A 21,619-nucleotide genomic window follows, 5' to 3' on the forward strand; every position below is an offset into this window, starting at 1 on the left:
GGGACAGAGAAGAGAGAGAGAGAGAGAGAGAGAGAGAGAGAGAGAGAGAGAGAGAGAGAGACAGAGACAGGGAGAGAGGGAAGGGGAGCGAGGGGTGAGGGCTCGAAGGCTCTTTGAGGAACGGCGTTGTTAGCACTCTGCCCTCGGGGTGAATGAGAAGTAGCTTTGAGGGCTGCGAGGCCCCGGGTTGGCTCCCCCACCTCAAGGCGTGTTTACCACGGCGGCGCTTTTGAAGGATCAGTCTTGTACGCGCCTCTAATTAAAGCTGTCATGGCTGGGTGCCTGCAGGGATAATGTTCTATTATTATAGTCATTTGTTTCAATTAAACGCTGGGTGATTTTACAATAGCAGCCGTGAACCTGTGTGAGTGAGCCATCACTCTAAACAAGATGGTTCCAGTCAAGCAGCGAGCGGGGAGAAGGGGAAAGTCTTAAAACGCACGGGAGCGATTGATCTCCGTGTATTGGGAGAGGGAGGAGGGGGGGGGGGGGGGGGAGAGACAGGGTCGACATGTCGGAGTGAGACACATCAGCAGGTGATGGTAAATACTGGATGAGATCATGCAACGCTGCGTGGGAAAAAGAAATACTCCATCGCTACCAAGTACATTTTCAGCTTCCATTTACATTTTTGAACTATTGACTCCAGCTCTGCGGCCAACTCTGAATTTAAAGAATTGACAAGACGCTGAAGATTTCTTCCAGATGGGTCTAATAAGTCCAAACAGGAACACAACGCTTATTGATCCCTTACCGTGGAGAGACGCTTTTATTATGATGCCAGTGCGATAAAGCTTTGCATTGCAATCAAGCTGCTTATTGAAATGATGAAACAGATGCTATACTCTTCTATACTCATCGTGAGGACAAAGCAAGGTTGGCTGTTTTCACCCTCCTCCGGTGTGAATCTCTCCTCTCTCTCCCGGTAGCATGTGTAGGGGCTCTCTCTCTCTCTTCTCCCCTCCTCTCATCTCTGTGCTGGTGGTCAAATCCCCTTAGCTAAATCAAATGGTGCAGGCAATTGGAGCGGCCGTGAAACCATTTCAAAGGTAAGGTCAGCAGGAGCAGGGGAACAATGGCTTTGTGATATTCCATCTCGCGCACAATGTGCTGCACATAATTGGAAAGCCTTTGTTATTTGACTCCCATTTGACTATGATGTACAAGATGTGAATACAAACACGACAGGCGTGGCGGCGGCGGCGGTGGAACCCGTTCACACCGAGTTTCCTGGCTTTACATCACAGTTTAGGTGCGCCCGGCTGCTCATCACCAAAAAGCAATATCCTACTGTCCCCTCGCTAACTTTGGAGATGAATTTTGGCACGAAGGTCAAGTGCGAAATACATATTTTTTTAATATCTTTTTCTTCTTTTGGCTCTCTCCATTCCTCTCCTCTTTTTACCTCCCCTCTCCTGTGTTTGCAGGGACCTGACTCTCCCGGGACTTTACAACAAACAGCTCTGGTCTGTAAACCAGCTTCTGGTTTAAAGACCAGAAGGACGATTCCCCCACGAGATCTCAGAATCCAAACTTTTAGGAAATAATCTAAAGTTAATTAAGGACACTACATTGCTTGTGTTGTTAGATTTTGGTCTGTAGCTGTACCAGGACGTTGTCTCCAGTGTGAGGTACTACAGACAGAGAGCAGGGACAAGCCCCCCCCCCCCCCCGACCGGCCCGTTGGATGATACCATTAGGCATTAGCATACTGCACCTATGGCAACCAGCAACCTTTGTCACATCATCTCATAATATTTGTTCAGCAGTCGGTCGCTCTCGCTTTATTTAGATCAGGGCCTGATGGCGCCCGCTGATAACATCCTGCTCCCTCTGTCTCTCTCAGGTGAACGCAGCAACTCAATGCACTCTGGGAAATGTTTCTTGAAAAAAAGGAACCTTTGAATGATTATTAGAATAAATGATCCCAATAGGAGGTTTTGAGTAATGAGCTCTAGTTGTTTGGGTGTTATGCTTTATATAAAGCTGCTCGTGTACCTGTAAAAAGATATTTGATAACACTTTTAGCTTATGACTCATACCATAAATGTAATAGTTTATTGTTAATATAAGTTAAATATTGACTTGAATAAAATCTAAGTTTAGGCTTAGGTCTATATAATGTTTTCTGAAAACTAACCTCTTTGTTCGTTGGGACATAAAACTCTAATTATGATGAAATATGAACATAAATAACAGCAAAAAAATACCAAAAGATGCAAAAACAAATCAAAAACACTGCAAAAATTGTTTTGCCCCTCACTCTCCACCTTCATTTTCTGCCAGAGACGAATTGCTATAAACAATATATAGGCGACAATATACGTCTCAAATCAATTAGTAATAGGAGCTTTAATAATTTAAGGTTTTTTGTTATCCCTGTTATCCCCGACAACCCAGTACCCACGATGCACTGGTGGCGTGGCACCTTTCCGCCTGATGAACTGGGCTCTGTGCACGTCTCCCTCTTGTTTATATTAAACATGTTGTGGCTCAGATTAAAAGGTGACGATTTTGCCTGGAGGCTGTTGCTATGGAAATGCGCCGCCTATATCCATGATAGGCCATTCATGTTTGATTAATTGCTTTTTCAATGCTTCTTGGTTTGTGAGGAGAAGGACCCTTAAAGAGCGAGTCCATGGAAAATGGAAAATTAATGGATTTCTATTTTTTTCCCTCTTTCCCCCTTTTCGTTTCTCTCTCCTCTCTCATATTTCCTTTTGCCGTCTTACCACTGGGTTTTTCTGCTGGAGCTGTTCTTCCTCATGTTTCAAGAAGTACAGCGATGGTGTTTTGAAATTTGATTGGAGGTTGGAGATAGCTGCGGATGGGGGAGGTTTCAGCGTTGGTTATTTGAAATGCAAAAACGGAATGCCTTTGTTCGTGGCAGGCTTTTGTGAGCAGCTGCTGAGGCACCGAATATAATGTCGTGTGAATATTATGAGTTTTCAAAGCAGGCCAGCGCCTCGTACAACATTACTTTGTTGTGCATTTTTATTCTAGGAAATCTACTGGGACCAATTATGATTAGAGAGCCGAGCCTTCATCTCTGAACCTCTACTTGTGTTTATCAAGACCTCATATGCTTGGGCCCTTTCAATTTTTTTTTTGCGAGGCACTAATGTGTAATGTATTATTTAACTCATAAATGTTTAAAAGAGCTAACAAATGCTAGTTCATCACTTTCTGATCTGTAAATTGCCAAACATTCCCATTTATGCCGGCATTAAAAGCATCCTTTGGTCTGCGCTCGTGTTGTATCCTGATGAATCTTGGAGAAAAGCTTTTGATGTGGTTATTATTGAAGATCTTATGCGGCTGCTAAAAGCGTCGAGAGTGGGATTCTGTAATCAGTGTGAAGGATGTTCTCCGGGCGAGGGTCAGTCTCCATCTGCGAGCACCAGTTTGGTTTCTGTGTTTTTTTAACACGGTGGTAAATTCCAATTTCTCTCCTTCGCACATGGCGAGAATAATATGTATCTGCAAAGGGGTTGATAGGGTTCCTGATCAATAGCATGGATTTGATGATTGCTCTATCAGGTGCTGCAGATTCCTGCAGGCCTCTAAACAAAAATTCATTTTCAGAAGCAGGAGCCGATGTTTTCTCCCACTTTTAGATAAATCAATAGACTTTACACATCGTACCTTTTTGCAGTGAGAGTCAGCTTCATTGAAAATGTATCATTTTAGTTAAGTGTTGACGAGCCTCTGTGTTAAATGCAAGAGTTTTCTCGAGATAACGTTTCCATGAAGTCTCAATGGAAGCTGAGGGGAAAATCTAACGAACACAAAAAAGATGATGGAGCTGCAAGTAGATCTTTATAGACAACTATAGTGCAGTCATGTGATCTACTGTTAATATGACTAATGGCTCCTCAATAGAGGATTCAACTTGTTCTTATTGCCAATTTGGCAATGATTTGAAAAATTATATTTTTACATTGACGTGTCTCTGCCATGATGCGTCAGTGTAAGTGTTGCTGCAAAAAGGAACTGTAGTTCTGCAGCGTCTCCTAGATAAAGGATTGTCAAGTCAAATATCATATGCTAAAGGGAAATAAGACAGGAAGCACTGACACACCTTTCCTCAGCATTAGGAGAAGTTGGACCAGCTCTCATCACATCTGCCACTTCGAGACTTCCAGGTCATTTCACTCAGTTCGAAATCTTTCTGAGCAGAAACGTTTCTGACCCCATTTCAGTTTGAAAACTCCAGGGCTGTGTTTTAGTCTGGATGAGCAGAAGCTGAGATGTTTGGAAACGATGATGTTTACACTCACAACCACTTAATATGATGATGGATCCTGATCGTGATCGTGGAATATGATTACAACCACAATGCGTGATATACAATATGCCTACTCACATACTCTACCATTAATGTCAATAACTCATCCACTTCAATCGCCATTGCTGCTCCCTTCATCTCTATCAGACATTTTATAATGTATGCATTATTATCATGTAACATTGACACACCGTTCCAACATGCTATAAACTGTTGCTTCTAATCAGTGTTGTAAAGCCATTATTTGAACAATCTGTCATAAATCCTATGACCAGCCGGATGCACATTCCTTCCTGTTTACATCAGCATGCATATGCCCAGTGTACGTGATTGGTCGTTTGATATGTGAGTTCAGGCGTGTTGGTATCGATGCTGATTAAAACTGAAACGTGGCCAAAACACTCATGTGGACGGAGATCGTTTTTTAAACAAAAAAGTCGCAGTATGGATGTAGCCGGTGTCTCGCAACAAATCCCAAGTGAGACTTTAGAAAACGTCATGTTGTCTAGATGTTCTCAGCGTTAAGGGAGCAAACACTGCAGGTTGTTGTGTTTCTAAAGTGATGTTGCAGTGAGATGTGTTTGTCGGCTTCACCCGAGATGTTGTATCTTCTTATTTTTACTTTTTTTATAGCCATTTGTTTTCCAGTGATAAACTCTGCCACGAGCTGCTTATATAGTGTTTGTTACCGTCTGAAGAGACGTTCCCTAACCACCGGCCTTGAATTATTTTAGTCTGTCTAGTTTCTAGCAGACATATTTCCCTCTTTGCAACTCATCTAATTTTTTTGAAAAATGTTTTTAATAGCGCTACTACTTTTTGTCAAATTTAATAATGTTATCTCCACTTTCAAATAACTGCATATTTGGCTAATTGGCAAACCTTTCTTTTTTTATTTTGATCACAATGAGCGAAGGAGAAGATAGTAAAGCTGGTGTTCTTCTCTCACCCCAGATGCAGGAGATGGCTTTGCACCACCACCACCAACAGCAACACCGTCACCAGCACCCGGGCGGCGCTCATTACAACCCGGCCCATAACCACCCCCTGATAAACAGCTCAATGTCCAACCCCATGAGAGCCCTGTCCCAGCTGAACTCTCAGGTCAGCCGCAGTGCGCTGCCTCACGGCTCCCCCTCACCTCCCGGAAGTAAATCGGCCACACCCTCCCCCTCGAGCTCCAATCAGGAAGAGGAGACTGATCCTCACGTGAAGGTACTGATGATGTGGCGTGTGACTTGTAGTTGTGGAGGAGCAGGCGCGGGCTCGGCCGGGCTTTTCTGAGATGGTTTGCATGTTAACTGCTGGTGTACTGGTGCTTCTTTTATATGATGGCCTGGACAAAAACTCTGACTCGCTAGGAGAGCTCTGCAGGAGGGGGCGGTTAGGACGTTAAGTAATGTTGTGGCGCAATGTCATTTTTGAAAAGAAAATTACTTTGAGACATTAAGTTGTCGATTTCATTGGATTTTAGTACTTTTTTCTTTATTCTGAGCAGCACATTTAATTCAAAAAGCTAAATTTAGGAAGCAGAAATTCACCCTTTTCCTTCTGTGCAAGTAAATTTCTCCGTCAGACCGATTTAATTTCCAATTACTCTTTTGTGACTTGTTCACAGCCCAATGCATGTTCCTAAGTTCAAACTACAGTATATATTACATATAATGAATAACTATAGTTGCACACACATGAGAGGACATGACTTACTTTCCCATGATGCATTTGTTCGGAAATGTACATTTTACATATTTTAATAGTTCGATCATCAGCCTTGGCAGGCGTGTGGTGTTTTGTTATCCACAGCCTGGCTTGTAACCTACCACTGCTTCTTTTAAATCACCCGTTCGTTTAAATTGGAAGAGAACGATACTTGTTTACTTTCATTTGCTTTATGTAAATCTGTAAAAGTGTTCTCATAAATTGCCCCACAACCGATGTCTCTGCGGATTTGCTTCATTTCTATCAGGGCGAGTGTGAATGAGTGTGTAATTTAATCCGCCACGTCCGCAGTGTTTCATATTCATCTGTGTATTTAAATGATAGGTCGCAGTGATACACTTTAACAAGAAGGGGGGGGGGGGTGGATCCTGTACTTTAAAAAATATATTTTCCAGCCTGTACTTCTCTGCCGTGCGTCTCACTGTGCATGTGAATCAAAATGATTACCATCGCTCCTATCAGTAAGTAATTCCATTTGCTCGCTCCAACTCATTCGGAGACCACATCAAAGCCCGGGCAGATACAGCAGGCGATTTAAAATTCCTTTCACCCCTCTGCATGAGGAGTCAGAATTTATGACTCGCTGAACAACTGCAAAAATAAAGATTTGAAAGGGTTCGCTAAATTCAACTATGACCGATGTTTGTTTTTTTTGACCAAGTGGAGGCAGGAAAGAAAAACTGTTGTCGCTGAGTGTGACTGTCAGTGAAACATCACTGCAATATTCAAACGCTGACTACACAGCTATTGAGCAGGGAGATTGAATTATGGATTTAATGAAGTTTACATGCTTCAGCCAGACCCCGTGCTGAAAGCATCCATCACAGACGCAATTATTCATTCCAAAGGCAGATGAATTGTTCGACCTTGTTCCTGCACGTGACAATAAGCTGTTGTGTGTTCTTCTTTTCAGATCACAGGTGAGAAGCGGCCATCTTCAGAGATGATGAAGCCCAAACCCAAGCCCCAGAAGAAGAAGAAGAAGAAGGATCCCAATGAGCCCACCAAGCCTGTGTCAGCCTACGCTCTGTTCTTCAGGGACACCCAGGCAGCCATTAAAGGACAGAATCCCAACGCCACCTTCGGCGATGTATCCAAGATAGTCGCCTCCATGTGGGACGGACTGGGAGAGGAGCAGAAACAGGTTCGTTCGTCTTTTATCATCCTGTAATCGCCAGTGAAAGAGATTCATGTAGCAGATCTAGTATTTTCAGTTTATTATCATATATTACAAAGATTTTTTTTTGAATCGTCCCACTTCAGAAGATGAAATTAGGAGATATTTGGTATCCTTGCCTGAAAAAAGTACTAAAATGTTTATTCAGTTATTAAAACACATTTAGACTTTTTCTATTGGTTGACTGACCAGTAACCCATTAAGACCTCAGATGAAAATAACTCTCTAAAACTGAATTTTTGAAAACAACTGGTGCAGAGACTTTACAAAACCTCGGAAGCAGATAAACAAGAAATATATATATCAATTTTTTAATGATAGCTTTAATATTTGGCTTTCATTGTAAATCTTTGCCATTTCCCTTAACTCAACGAAAGTTATATTAAAAAACAATAAGACTGGTAATGTTGCTGCGATGTTCCCCATCTTCCTCCTTCTCAAACATACCCCTGGTCAGCAGGAGCAGTGTCTCGGTCTTAATCCTCTACCTGCTTCAACATCACTTAGATCGTCAGCAATGGTCTGAAATTCTCCTTTAAATTCTACAAACTACATTTCCCATAATGCATTTAGCTTTTTCCACAAGATTTTTGGCGAATCCCAATGTATTACATCAATGACCCGAGAACAAAGATCGTAGGCCTCTCATCTGTCTCTAACTGGAGACACATGTTAACGTTGCACCTGATCTTAAAGGTGTAAGTCTCATCTGGTCTTAATGGGTTAGTTGTTCATCATCTCAGCTCTACATGTATTTTTTTCCACAGAAGAAACTGGTTCAGGATCAGTCGTCTGGCCTGTGTTAACGCAGCAGAAGTCATGTACTGAAAGACGTCAGATTACATCAGCTGTAGATTTATTTGACGGGACACTATCAGGAGCCAATTCGATTTTACCGAAGTTTGACCCGTGTCTGTGGCGCCGCGGCAACTTTCACCGCAGCTTTAAACAAGCACATCATCGGTTTCTCTTCGGCAAAGTCAAAGAGGCGGCTGTGTGTTTGTGATGGTGTGAAATGAATGGGAAATGAGACAGTCTGGTGATCATGCGCAGACTCATATTTTTAGAATATCCAGTCGGGCCGCAGCCTATTGGGTGTCAAATAAAAGCACCTGTCTCCATGACAAAGTGCAGCCCATTCTCCTCAGCCCATCCGTGTGTGTGTGTGTGTGTGTGTTTGTGTGTGCGTGTGTGTTTTTCTCCCAGCAAACCTACTTTATACGCCGGACTTTGGAGGCCGTCTGTCCCTTTTATTTGCAGTTAATTTTTGCCGCCTTCACCGGGGCTCTTCACCATGAATCTTCATTTCGCCGCTGACACCCTTGAATGTGAATTCCTCATTTCCTGTCCTTTTATTTATATCTGTTGCCTGGTGATTTGATCATGCTGGGAATACAAGATTAGCAATTGCCTTGTCCTTGGTTTCGCCTCAAGGACATCTGCTCCTGAAATGTTATTGTTTGTGCTTCTTAACCCTTCGTGTCCCGGCGTCTCTTTCAACTTAGATTTTGCACCAGAGAAGCAGTGCTCTCTCTCTCTCTCTCTCTCTCTCTCTCTCTCTCTCTCTCTCTCTCTCTCTCTCTCTCTCCCTCTCTCTTCTTCCTAAATGCATTTGTCCTTTACAGTTTTACCTGAGATCGGAGAAGGAAGCTGAGAGAAGGGCAGCTCCGCCATTACAAATTTGTCTATTTGTAATGGCGGAGCGGTTAATTTTTTGATTTGTTTGTGCACTCATGTGTTTAATCGAACGTGTCACCCCACACGGCAGATAATTAACTTGAGGTAATGATGTCATTATGGAATGAAATGTACCTCCCTGTCTGGGCAATAACGCTGTAATTGTTCTAATTATTCAGTCAGTGACTAGCACTGTCACTTACTCCTGCACAACATGGATACACTTGATAACTGTGTATTTACAGAGTGGACTCAATTTAGCTCTAGCATTTAAATTCTCATGAAACACATCAGTTTGTTTCTTTTGTTTAATATTAGTCTGGTAATAGACTAATGGCTCGTCGTCTGCAGAGCTTTTTATTAACATGTTGCAAAACGAGAAAACGTTGTGTTCATCCTACCTGGTTTATTTGCAGTGAAACATTTAAAGTCAATGTTTTTCATCAACTAAAACAGAATTTGCTTTGTTATCGTCCGCATGTGTGGCTGATGTTATTTTGTCATACATTGCATGTTGTGAACTTTTAAGTAATCGGCAATCTTCAGGTCCAAGTTCACACCCTTTCAAAATAAAAGCTCACTAACTTAGCTCAATATAAAGTATTGCAGCAACAACTCGAATACGTGCACTTCATTTGTAGACAGCTGGTGGCGATTTGACCGGCGGTTTGACCCAGTCGCAGATCGCTGCTGGGTCCACTGACTGAAGCCGCACTGCCCCGCCCCTGCTGGCGGCTACAGAGTGCTGGACGCATGTTTGCTCAGATTTAATAATATTCAACGTATCATCCGGATCGCACCAAACCTCGGCCCTGCACTCTCATGGACCGATTTGAGCATGAAGCCGATAAGTTGAACGGTTTCGAGGAGATTTGCGTTCCACATAGACACAGACAGACAAAACTTTCCATGACAAGGTTTGACTACTTAACGTAAAGCTTTTAACGTCTATCCACCCCCCCCCCCCCCCCCCAGCTCTGGTCGGTGCCATTACTCCTTTTCTTTTTTTTTTCCCCAACGCTGGCCGTCACGTCATCCCTATAGGACCTCTGAGGTGCGTTGTGCAGAATCCCAGTCAGACCCTCTGGAGCCATGCAGGAGCACCAGAATGTAAACACAAGCCTTCCCCTATACACAGCTTTGTTTTAACTAGGACGTGGCCCCTGTTTCCAATTACCTGCAGTTCACTCTTCAAACACAGCGTGCAGCTGAACTCACACAAAAAAATATGCACTGAAGGCAAAATGTTTAATCGCTGTATTTTATTTAAGAAACGATCTGTTCAGACGCCTCGTTGTTGTGACTGGAGTTCTTTCTGCGATTCTTTTTGTTGTGCGTACCCCCCCCCCCCCCCCCCTCTGTCTGTGTGCTGTTGTGTATTCTCCGATGTCGCCCGTGTGTTCCGCAGAACACAAGATTATTGTATTCATGTTAATGTTCATATTTCTTTTTTTTTATTAAGACGTTGTCGTAGCTTTCGCGCTATACGGCGTCTTTGTTTGAATTCCCCATAGGCCTTTGCTTTATTGTTCAAGATCAATGCATTGTTTGGGCTGTGTTACTCCTCAAGGTGACGACATGTTAAAGCTGCCCCAGAAACACAAAAGAACACTTTTCTTGTTTTTCAAGATTAAGTTCAATTCTGTGTTTCTCTTATGAGAGTAGTAAGAAACAATGGTGGTGGACTTGGGGAGGAGGGAGGAGAGCCCTGAGCTTTAATTGAGTCTGCTGCGTATCAGCGAGAGGTCAGAGATAGAAGTAAACGAACGCCGTCACTTTGTGTAAACGTTGGTTTGATGTTAAACTGCTCACTGAGGCTTGGTTTTAGTTTCTGTTCAACGGGAGCTCACTGTCTCCCTTTTACAAATATTCGTTTTTTATTCTTTTTAGTTTGAAATTGTTCCCTCCTTTTCCTCCCTTTCCTCTCCTCTTTTCCATTTCACATATATGCAACCTCTCTTCCTCCCCCCTAGCTCTGTTCTCTTCCTCTTTCCTCTCATCTCTCCTTTCCCCCCCTCCCTGTCACTCTTGTCTTTCCCCCTCTTTTCTCTCAATATCCATGCCCGTCTTTTATTCCCCTCCCCTTTCTCTCGCTCCCTCCTGTTCCTCCCTGACTCTGGTTTCATTCCCTTCTCCTCTCGTTTCCTTTCTTCGCCTTTTGTCCTCTCCCCTCCACTCTTCCCGTGTGTTTCCTCTCCTCCTGCTCGTCTCACCAGTTGCGCGGTCTTCTCGGTCGTCGGGGGTAATCACTCCCTTCAGTGTCGGCGGGGGTGCGGCGTTATTGTCTCCTGTAATTAACTGGTTATCAAACAAGAACATTTCATTAAAGTACAATTAGGGGCTAATTCAGGCGGGACACCTCTGTGTCAGGATTACGATGGAGGCATATGCTCTCCCCTCGCAGCTTTGTTATTTTTAATTCATACTGACCTGCAGCCTCATGACGGCTTCAATTGCTAATGAATCCACTCACTTTGGAATAATTAGACATCCTTAGGCATGGTAATTTATTTAAAAGTATCCGTCGTTGCGCGACTCATTAGCTGTGTTCAATTAATTTGAAATTGAAGTAGTTTGGGGTTCATTAAAGAGGCAGCCACGGCTCTATCAATATTTAAGGGGTGAGCGGTAAGGTCGTCACTTCTGTTGTGTGTGTTTTTTTTTTTTATTACAATAATTCCTTCCCTAATAGGTGCTTCCTGGAAAAATTGTATAGACGGCTGCATTCAAGTCTTCTGAAATATGTGGCCGGTGTCCTGGAAAGGAAATAATAATGATGATGATGTAAATAGGGATGAGTGAGGGGACATCAGCTATTTGAGCTTGTATATCCATCTTCACCCTGGTCTGTTTGTTGTTGTGTGTACGTCTGTTTGTTTATTGACTGCATGTGTTAGCGGCTGCCGGCCTGTGTGCATTCAGCGACGCATGAATGCTTAATGGTTATTCTACCCCACCTCTTTGAAAGAAATGACCCCGTCCATGGGAACCACACACTGTCTCTCACTGAGGATCAGTAATTACCCAGTGCAATCACTCACACACACACACACACACACACACAGAGACACACACACACACACTCTCCTTCATATTAAAATGCTCCAGAGAGGAGCTGAGATCTGAGTCTTCCTCATCGATTTAACAGTGGACCTTCTGCGACTTGTTTTCCCTGCATCAAAAAGGCAATGGCTTCCATAAAGAGCCCGTAAGTGACGTGTGATGACATTAACTCCAATTCCCCGTCTTAACGCATCATTTGAGGTTTCGTTCAGAAGGCTTCAGATTCCCGCTCTGCCGATGCTGTTTTGAATTCTTTTTCTATCTTTCTTTCTTTTTTCTTTCTTTCTTCCTCGTCTGAATGATTTGCTGGGGCATCGGCTCTGATTAAGAGACGAGCAACAGAGTGAGAAGCGGCCCACGGAAATGACAAACAGGTTTTTCTCTCCTCATTTGGCTCCATAACACTTCAAACTCCATTTTCGGGGGTTATTGTGCTCGGGGTTTTCCTGGCATTTTCTCCGGGACATTTTTGGATGCTATATATGATTCGGATGCAGCAGCGTCATGCAGATGGTCCAAGCTCCTCGGCTTGATAACGGCGCAATGAATGCGTTCGATAGGTCTCTGTGCCCCCTGTCCGGTCACACAATCACACCGTGACTCCCGAAATCTCATCCACATCAGTCAGCGCCGTCCACAGGGTCATTGTAGCCTTTGGCATCACCTTGTAATCAATCGTTGTTGTTGTTGTTGTGTTTTCTCCTGCAGAACTACAAGAGGAAAACAGAGGCTGCGAAGAAGGAGTACCTGAAAGCCCTGGCCGCCTACAGAGCCAGTCTGGTTTCCAAGGTAACTGCGGGGGTCACGTCTTTGGTATACACGGGTCAGCGGCGAAGTAAGGGATGATGAATTAGACAGAGAATTCCTCTCACTCTTATTCCATGAAAAGGGTCCACTTGCTGCATGGAGAGAGGTTTGTATGTTTTGCGAGTGCATGTGTGTGGGTGTGTGCATGTGTGTGTGTGTATGGGTGTATGTGTGGGTGTGCGTGTGGGTGGGTGTGTGTGTGGGTGTGTGCATGTGTGTGTGTGTATGGGTGCATGTGTGGGTGTGCGTGTGGGTGGGTGTGTGTGTGGGTGTGTGCATGTGTGTGTGTGTATGGGTGCATGTGTGGGTGTGTGTGTGGGTGGGTGTGTGTGTGTGTGCTCAGAGGAGAACAGTGAAAATTAGGCCACAAACACACCCGATTTGCAACCTGGGGAGAAATAAAAATTAACAGTACATGTCTGTGTGTGTGTGTGTTTGTGGTTGTGTGTGTGTGTGTGTGTGTGTTTGTGCGTGCATGCGTGTGCGTGTTAGCGTGCGTGCTCAACAGTGTGCACATGGTGTAAGAGCAGAAGTGGACATTACCTATCATTTGCTGTCCTCCTGGTGTGTCTGTCCTCCCTGATGGGCCTCTAATGTGTTGGCTGAGGTTTACTCACACCCACTGCTCCCTCTTTGCAGCAGGTTTGCTCCAGTCGAGCACATTAATGCATTTCTATCAGCTTGTGTAAGAGCCTCGTCCACATTGTGAAAAGGTCTTATTTTACTTCGGGCGCTAATATGAAATGCCCCGACAACACTTCTCCTTACATCTGCGAGGGGGGTTTTCATCCACAGAGATCGCTGGTGTTTCATTTCTAACTTTCCTGCATTGTTTTCTAAAACACAGCTCTAAATTGCATTAGCATATACCAAGCTCCGCCCCTCTCGCCGTTCCTCCTTCCTCCCCCCCCCCCTCCTCGGCACAGCGCCACACTTCCTCTCCTGCTCATGGGCCAAAAACAAGCACCTTGATTAGGGCATGAATAGTTAATTCATCAGCCTCCTCACTGAGGCCTACTTTACAACTGAAAAGACCATTCTCATCTCTTGTCTTCGCCGGTGCAATTACACGTCCACGTCAGAGCTCCTATGCAGAGACTTGATTGATACTATATGTTGGTAGATTGCCAGTCAAATAAAACTTACACAAAAATAAACCTGCACTCCCCCCCCCCCCCCCCCCAGCTCCACTCATTCAGTACAAACCAATCCCAATGCAGCCCTGAATCCCATGATTCACCACGACTCTCTCTCTCTCTCTCGCTCTTTCAATTACCAATAAAGGAGTCTTTTCAAAGTGAATTGGGGGGGTGGAATTAGAGGTAATTGGAGCATCATTTGAAGGATTCACATCCTCGGCGTGCACCTGTTGCCTTTTTTGTTTTGTGACGCATGTCAGTTTGTGTTACAGATGTAGGGAATAAAAGGAAAGTGCGATTGCTGTGTGTCATGGCTCTTTTCATCCTCATTGATTACAAAGAATCGTGCATAATGTTGTTTTTTTTAAGTTTTAAATCCCACAGATTCAGTAAACTGTCTTCAAACAAACATGGATGTTGCTCATACAGTTCCTCTGACAAATAGGAAGTCCTTTTATCTCAATATGTCGCCCACCGATCATTTCTTTAGTATTTCATTTTCCACTTGACCCGGCAAAAGTGTGTGTCCCTCGGCTCCATCCATCCCTCCATCCTGTTCCATTGATTATTTCAGGGGTTCGGAGGGATGGATGTGAGCCATTACTAAACAGCAGACCGTCACAGATCACCTCAGCCAGTCTGACGGTTAATGAGAAACACTGGATGTATTTCACACACACACACACACACACACACACACACAAATACACAAAAAAATGTCATGAAAGAGCAGGGGACAGAAAGAGAGCTGCAAAATAAATGTGTGTCTGTCTGTGTGAGGCATCAACAGGTCTTTATGTAGAATAATAAAAGACAATGAAAACAGCAGTGACCGTGGGACAATGATTAAACCGATGTTTAGTGCTCAGCATGTGTAGCATAGTAAATACTAACATTTAAAAAAAACACATTTTCATATCAAATACACATATTTTTGGAAAGAGGAGCCATTCATTGAAGTGATTGTCCCTGTATTTGAATTTGCCAGAGCCAGCTGCTCCTCTCTCTTTGCATCAGTGACATATTGTTTTGAGAGCCTCCCCTGAGAGGAGCGCCTCTGTGGGAATGAGGAGGAGCAGCAGTTGGCTCTGTGGGGCAGTTTTATCATCCAGTGTCCATCAGCCCTCTCAGCTGTCACATGCGTGAGCCTGTCCGTACAAATCTTTTACTCTATACTAAAGATGCAGTGATGCTCATGAAATATTTTCATCATATATCATATGTGGTTGTGCAAAACTACAGCTAATTTACAACAAAAAGAGACAACGCAAATCGTACACATCTGCATTTCGATAAAAAATCAATGACATTGCAGTCAGTTAAATATTCATCCTTTACACAAACTCAATCATTATTTGAATTCTTTATCTTTTATTACAACTTCTTTCTTTTTTTTTATAATAACATTGTGTTTTGTGGTGTGTAGTATGAACTGCACTTTACAGTAATAGGCAATACATTGGAAACACTAAAGACCAACAACATAAAGTCAAAGTCAAAATAATTCATCCCCTTTAATTATAAATAAATCCAACAATCCCTCAATGATCCTGAAAACTGTGTTCACACAGACATGAGTTTAATCGTCTTCCTCCTCCTGTCTCCGGTGTAGACGTATAACGACCAAGTGGAGACAAAAGGCGGCCAATCGAGCCAGGGCTCTCCACACATGATGTCAGCCAACCCGCCCCTGTACAGCGTGCCACACCCCCCCCAGCCGTCGTCACCCTACCTGGGGCCCGGGGGCTTCCCCCTCACCGACCTGCAGAGCTACGCAGGACACGCCCCCCGCCACACCCTGTCGCAGACGCTCAGCCAATCGCAGATGCTGCCCAGCATTAGTGCCTCTCCCCCTTCCTCCTTCCAGATCAGCCCCCCACTTCACCCCCACCAGCAGCTCTCCATGCACCAGAGCTCGCTCCTCAACCAGCCGATCCGCATGCAGCAGTCCCAGCCAATCATCCCTCACCAGATGGGGCTGCAGGCCTCTCTTCACTCCCCGCCTCATGGGCAGCAGGTAGAGGAACCAACAAGACACGCCTCCTGCTGCACGACCTCTCTGGCGCTTAGAGTTGGGCTTAATTTTCTGTCTTTCTCCAGGGTTTCTCCCACCTCCAGTCAGAGTATCAGAAGAGTATTGGTGGTTCCCAGTCTCCAGGAGCCCCTGGTCCTGGTCCAGGCCCTGGAGGGCCTCAGGGCCACGACTGGGACGGTGAATACTGCAATCGGGAGTGTGGCAACCACTGCAGGTCAGTGGGTTTTACTTGCATCCCCTGTTTTCAACAATAACCTTTGTTACAGCAGCTCATCAACTCCCACAAGCTCTGAAAGGAGAGAAATGAACTGAGAACAACCAAGTTTGATCTACTGTACTATAAATATATATATATATATATATATGTGCATTACTCCGCCAAGGCCCAACAGTCCAATCAAAGTGTACACGCTCATAGAAATCAATTCCACAAGTACAGTTCTTTATCAAGATCAATGAACTATTCCTTGAGAAATTGTATAAACTTCACAGAAATGTCCTTTCCCACGAAGTTAAAGAAAGTGAAAACGATTCCTTGAGTTCATTATCTGAATCTGCACCAAACTTGAATGAGATCTTTCTTTTCCCAAAATATCAACTCATATTTAATATTTTTGAATTCGCCAAAGATTCCGGTTAAATTCATCAGATTCATAAGATAAAAATCATATGTTTGTCTTCCTGGAACTCCTTCAGAGAGAAACATATATTGTCATGTCAGCCTCTCACACGCCTTCCACAATATAAGCAGTGAGAGGTGTCAGCTGGGTTCCGGTGAGACAGGGGAGACAGCTGGAGAGGTAATGGTGAGATAATAGAGCTTGTCATGTGTTTGTCAGGCAGCGGTGGGAGAAAAAAAATTAAACAGATGTTCCTAACCCGACTTTTCACCGTTATTGTACTAAATGGTTTGGCAGAGGCTGAGGCGTCCTGCTGCACTGGAAGATATAAGCACCTGGAAATGATCGGTTTATCCACAGAGCTCTCTCAGAGTGAGGCTGCGTCCATGTGACCACGTTTTCATTTGAAGACGCATAAACGCTGCTATGGAGTCGACGCGACTCCGGGGTTTTAAAGCCACTGAAATGGAAAAGTTAATGAAATGACCTGTTTCCAGTCTTGATGGACACAAGCGGAGACGTTTGGAGATGATGACGTACGACCATCAGCTGGTTTATCGGGTCTTTTGGTTCACGATGTAGCCGTCGCTGAATCGTGCGGCTCCCATCACAAGACCACTTAACAACCAGCTCTGCCTCGGCTACCAGTGTAGAACACACCATGAATAATCAGTTACAAGTTTATCAATCAATCGTATTTTAGATGTAAAGCTGAGATTAACAAATCACAATGTGTCTCATTGGGCTTACAGACAGACGTGCAGTAGATGTTGCATGTTACTGGGAACATCCACAAAATAACAGTATTAACAACAGCGATAAGAAGAATAGTCTTTGTGCAGTTAAATCTAAAAATACAACTTTTTTACATGTGTAGGAAATTAGCTTTATTCGAGCAGTAATTCCATATTGCATGTTTTCCTGGGCACTATTACATGGTTGGTCACGTGATAAGTGTTTCCGGGCATGTTAGTATGGACATTCAAACTTACACGGAGCCAAATTCTAGCTCATGTTACAATCTGTGTTCATGCTTTAAATTTGCAAATAAAAACAGTCGGAGATGAATTGTTTCTCCGCCATTTTCTTCTTTTTTCAGTTGATTCTAACCTGTGTCCGTCTCTGTCTCCCTGTGCAGTGGCAGCATGATAGGCAGGGACAAGCCACTCTACCTCACCTGAAACTGAAGATCTCTGTCAACAAATACGACACCGAGGAGTCTACTGTCACCCCCCCCCCCCCCTCTCCCCACCACCAACCATCCCCCTCTCCCATTTCTCCCCCTCTTCTGATGCACACGCATAACATACACACACAGTGCACACTTAACATACAATTACACACTCCCACATGCAAACAGACACACACAGAAACACACACAGATTCTGCCTCCAAGACACCATCACACACCACCACCTTTATTTGTCAATGTAACTATTATTATTTTTATTTCTCAGTTTCTAGAAGAATTTGTGACCGGAGTTTTTTGACTAGATGACTACTGTCTGTACCACTTAATGTATTAGCAGTCCTCTCGCTGTATTAAATTTGCCAAGCACTTACGAAGCGACGCAGCCCCACCCCCACCCACCCCACCCACCCCACCCCTCCTCTGTCTGAGTTGTGCGTCTGTGCCCTCTCCGCCACAGACCGGGCGGCTGAGCACTCCTCTGCTATGTCACCCTCACAGACCCCTCAGGGGCCACATGCAGCTTTAATTAGAATGAGAAGAATTAAAAAAAAAGAAAAAAAGAACGACTCTTCCTTCTTCTTTAATCATTTTAATTTCCTTTTTTTTTTAAATTTTTTTTTACCCCCTTTTTTGTTGTTGTTATTGTTGTCGTTGATGTTTTATTTATTTCTGGCTTGCAAGATTGTTCCTCTTTTTTTTTGTCGGGGCCCTGTGTTGTAGAGAAATATTAACTTCTAGTAGGTTCAGCACAGGCCTCCATGTAATGGTAGCTTTGCTTAAGGGCCTGCAAATTAATATGAAAAAAAGCTTGGGTGGGGGGGGGGGAAGAGAAACAAAACAAAAATAATCTTTTTTTAATATTAAAGACCTGTTTCGGGTCGACTGAGCTGTCACAGTGTGATTGTAAATATCACTTTTATGGGATCAGATTGGGAATCGGAGGTCCAGATAGATTTGTCTCTTCTTTAATATCACATGTGAGCCATTGTGTGTGTGTATGGATGAGTGTGCGTGCGTGTGTGTGTGTGTGTGTGTGTGGACGTTAGAATGTACCCCATTCATAGCGCACGCAGTTCGAGCGCGTGCACGGATCCTCGTGCACGAGAGCGTCTCAGTGTTTCAGAGTCTTTCTGGTGAATTTGAACAGCCGTGTGCAGCTGGATTTCAGACGAGTATTTCACACTCTCGTTCCTGCATTAAATCCGTGCTCACTGGTGTGGTTTTTTTTTCCAATAAAGTTCAATCTAAAAACTGAATACACAATATGTGTCCTGCAGATCATTAAATGGAAAGAGCCAGGTGAGAGAGACGGAGAGGAAGGACACGCAATGAGAGAAAGAAGAAAAAAAAACAAAACGCCAGGAGATATAAAATGAGATATAATGTCGCAGGTGAACACAAGAAAAAAAAGAAAAAGATATTGCCTCAAAACACCCCCACCCGCCCCCCCATCCCCTCCCTCCCTCCCTCTATCCCTCGCTCCCTCTTCTTATTTTGTCTGACCACGATGTCGATTCTCGTCTCCTCGACAGGCAGCAGTGAAGTAATGGAACATGTGAATGGAGCCATCACATCCGCGTTACAGTGATTTTTATAAGTTTCTAGTCGGTGTTTGGTTGTGTTGATCTCATCTTTTTAACTCTCGTGTGATTAACAGAAATGCATTTTGTTTGCTGACAGACATCTGTTCTCATCTCTTTGCTCTGTAGCATCGAATCCACTTTCAGTTGTTACAGAACTATAACATTCTAAGTTGTGTAAAAAATAAAAACCTGCCAATTGTAGTTATTTTATTTGTAAAGCCAGTAAACGATAAATATTTTAAATGGTTATCAATATATTGTGTTTTTTTTCCCTCTTTCGCTAGTTGCCCATCAGCCATTGGACAGGTTTTTTCTTATTTATGAAAGAAATTAGATCACTTTTGCTTCTTACAATGGAGGTGTATTTTTATTCTTAATCTATTGTTTTTGTTTCCTTTGGTTTGATATATACAAAAAAAAAAATGATGATGACCACAGTGACTATTATTTCTTTCATTTTTCTTTTTTTTTTTACATTTTGGTTGCTGCTCCTTTCTTTCCTTGCCAGCAGCATCTGTTTGTGTCACGACGCTTCTTTAATTTTCAAACCTGCATAATAAAAAAAAGTGAAAAAGTGAAAAAAGGCCTCATGTCTCTTGATTTCCCTGCAGACGGCGTCTCCTGTTCTGTCCCGTTGTCACTCTATTGAGACGCTCACACTTTTAAAGACGGGGCACACGTCGTCTTAAAGACACCCACCACTCTCCCCACCTCCCAGTGTGTTTGCACTGAAGAAGGTCACATTTGTATCCTATCTATATATTTAGCTCGGGGCTCCGGTGGCCTTACCTAATTAGCCGCGGATGCAGTCGACAGCAGCCAGCGTGGATATTGCCAGTAAACTATCTTAACAAACGAGAGAGCAGATGCGAGAAGACGTTTTTTTTCTTCTTCTTCTTCTTCTTTGCTTGTGAAAGTGGTGCATCGTGGGCGTCTAGTGTGAGATAAAGAGAACAGAGAAATGCAATGTGCACACAAACTCAGGCAACCGTCCAAGTACTGATTTTACCCCAATTGCACACAAGTCTTCTTAGAGACTCAGCGAGAGAGAGAGAGATAGAGCGAGAGACGGAGAGATTGAAATGGAACTGTCACGATCCCTCCGTTCGATGTTTTATTCATTCTACGTCTGCCTCCTGTCTCTTCTTCAATAGTATTGAATTGGCAAATAGATCATTATTGGACAATTGGAAAACCTGCCACTTTGTGATATGACACACATTATATGAAAATCACAGTCATACATTCTTAATGCAGTGCCGGATAAAAGGGGTTTCGGGTGCACACAGCCCGGTGACTGTGCCGCGCGTACAATCGTGTGTGTTTGTACGAATATGTGTTTGTGCTTGTGTGTGTCTCTTCTGTCGCCTGTCCTCTTTAGGTGTAAGCATCTTTGCACACACATTATAACACTTCTTCTTTCTTATTTCCAGACAAGATGGCTTTCCCTTCGCTGCGTATTCTCTCTCCGGCGTCCTCAGTACACCGCCGCTGTCGATAGTGATACTGTAGTAAATACTGCGAGGAGACAGTATCAATCTGACACTTCTGTCAGCGGCCCTTAATCCCATCCCTCGTCTCCCAGTCAAAGTCGCGGGGCCGACCGGAGAATGAAAAAGCTACGATTTATGGCGCGGGATGCCATTGAGAAGAGGTGAACTCATTGGTCTTGTTGGTTTCCATAGATTTGAAAAAGACCCACTGCGGCAGCAAAATGGATGACATCAATAACGGCGGGCCGGTTGACAAAGACGAGGTCAGAGTGGCCGACAGCAGAGTGAGAGCGATGCAGGCCGACTGTCAACTCACTGTTTAAATCACCTCTCACTCCCTGCTTGGATATGATATGTTATTACTCTGATATATGTCGTGTGGGTTTTCACTCTAGCTCGTTACACATAAACCGGATAAAACTTGATTTTAAATCACCTCAGTCATTTTGGACCCATGTTGTTTACGTGTTAGTATCTTTCACTTTGTAAAAATATAAGTGAGGTAACCAGTGTCAGATGCAGCCACTCGTTGAATCTGTAGTTTCTTAGTTGGTTATTAAATGGTTAATGAAAGTGGATCTATGCCTGGGGACGGGTTGAACGTGTTTTCATGTGATGAACATGAGGTCAACCTCAGTGTGACATTTGTGGACTGGCGAACATTTTCCATCACCGACAGGTTTGTTTAGATCCGCCCAGTGTCAATCTTTGTTATTTTTTTTATTTCTCTAAATGTACCTCATGTGTTCATTGTTGTGGCGGAAGCGGCGCACCATCACCATCATCCTCATGTGAACATCCGGCCCCGCGACAAAACCGGGTGTTC

General features: G+C 43.8%; 1 protein-coding gene across 6 annotated transcripts in view; it reads left to right on the forward strand.

Moving 5' to 3' along the window:
* tox2 (TOX high mobility group box family member 2) overlaps positions 1-19,877 on the forward strand; it is a 95,672-nt gene extending 75,795 nt beyond the window's left edge. For 4 of the 6 annotated variants that reach the window (XM_062405886.1, XM_062405895.1, XM_062405904.1 and 1 more), the window contains 6 exons: positions 5,243-5,503; positions 6,921-7,151; positions 12,633-12,713; positions 15,483-15,887; positions 15,971-16,119; positions 17,664-19,877. In XM_062405886.1, the coding sequence (XP_062261870.1) occupies positions 5,243-5,503; positions 6,921-7,151; positions 12,633-12,713; positions 15,483-15,887; positions 15,971-16,119; positions 17,664-17,706 (1,170 nt within the window). In that variant the 3' untranslated portion in view covers positions 17,707-19,877. The remainder of the gene's footprint in view (positions 1-5,242; positions 5,504-6,920; positions 7,152-12,632; positions 12,714-15,482; positions 15,888-15,970; positions 16,120-17,663) is intronic. The other 2 variants (XM_062405913.1, XM_062405929.1) reach the window with 1 other exon arrangement.
* The last annotated feature ends 1,742 nt before the right edge of the window (positions 19,878-21,619 follow it).

This window comes from Platichthys flesus, chromosome 2 (assembly GCF_949316205.1).
Source record: "Platichthys flesus chromosome 2, fPlaFle2.1, whole genome shotgun sequence".
Lineage (NCBI taxonomy): Eukaryota > Metazoa > Chordata > Actinopteri > Pleuronectiformes > Pleuronectidae > Platichthys > Platichthys flesus.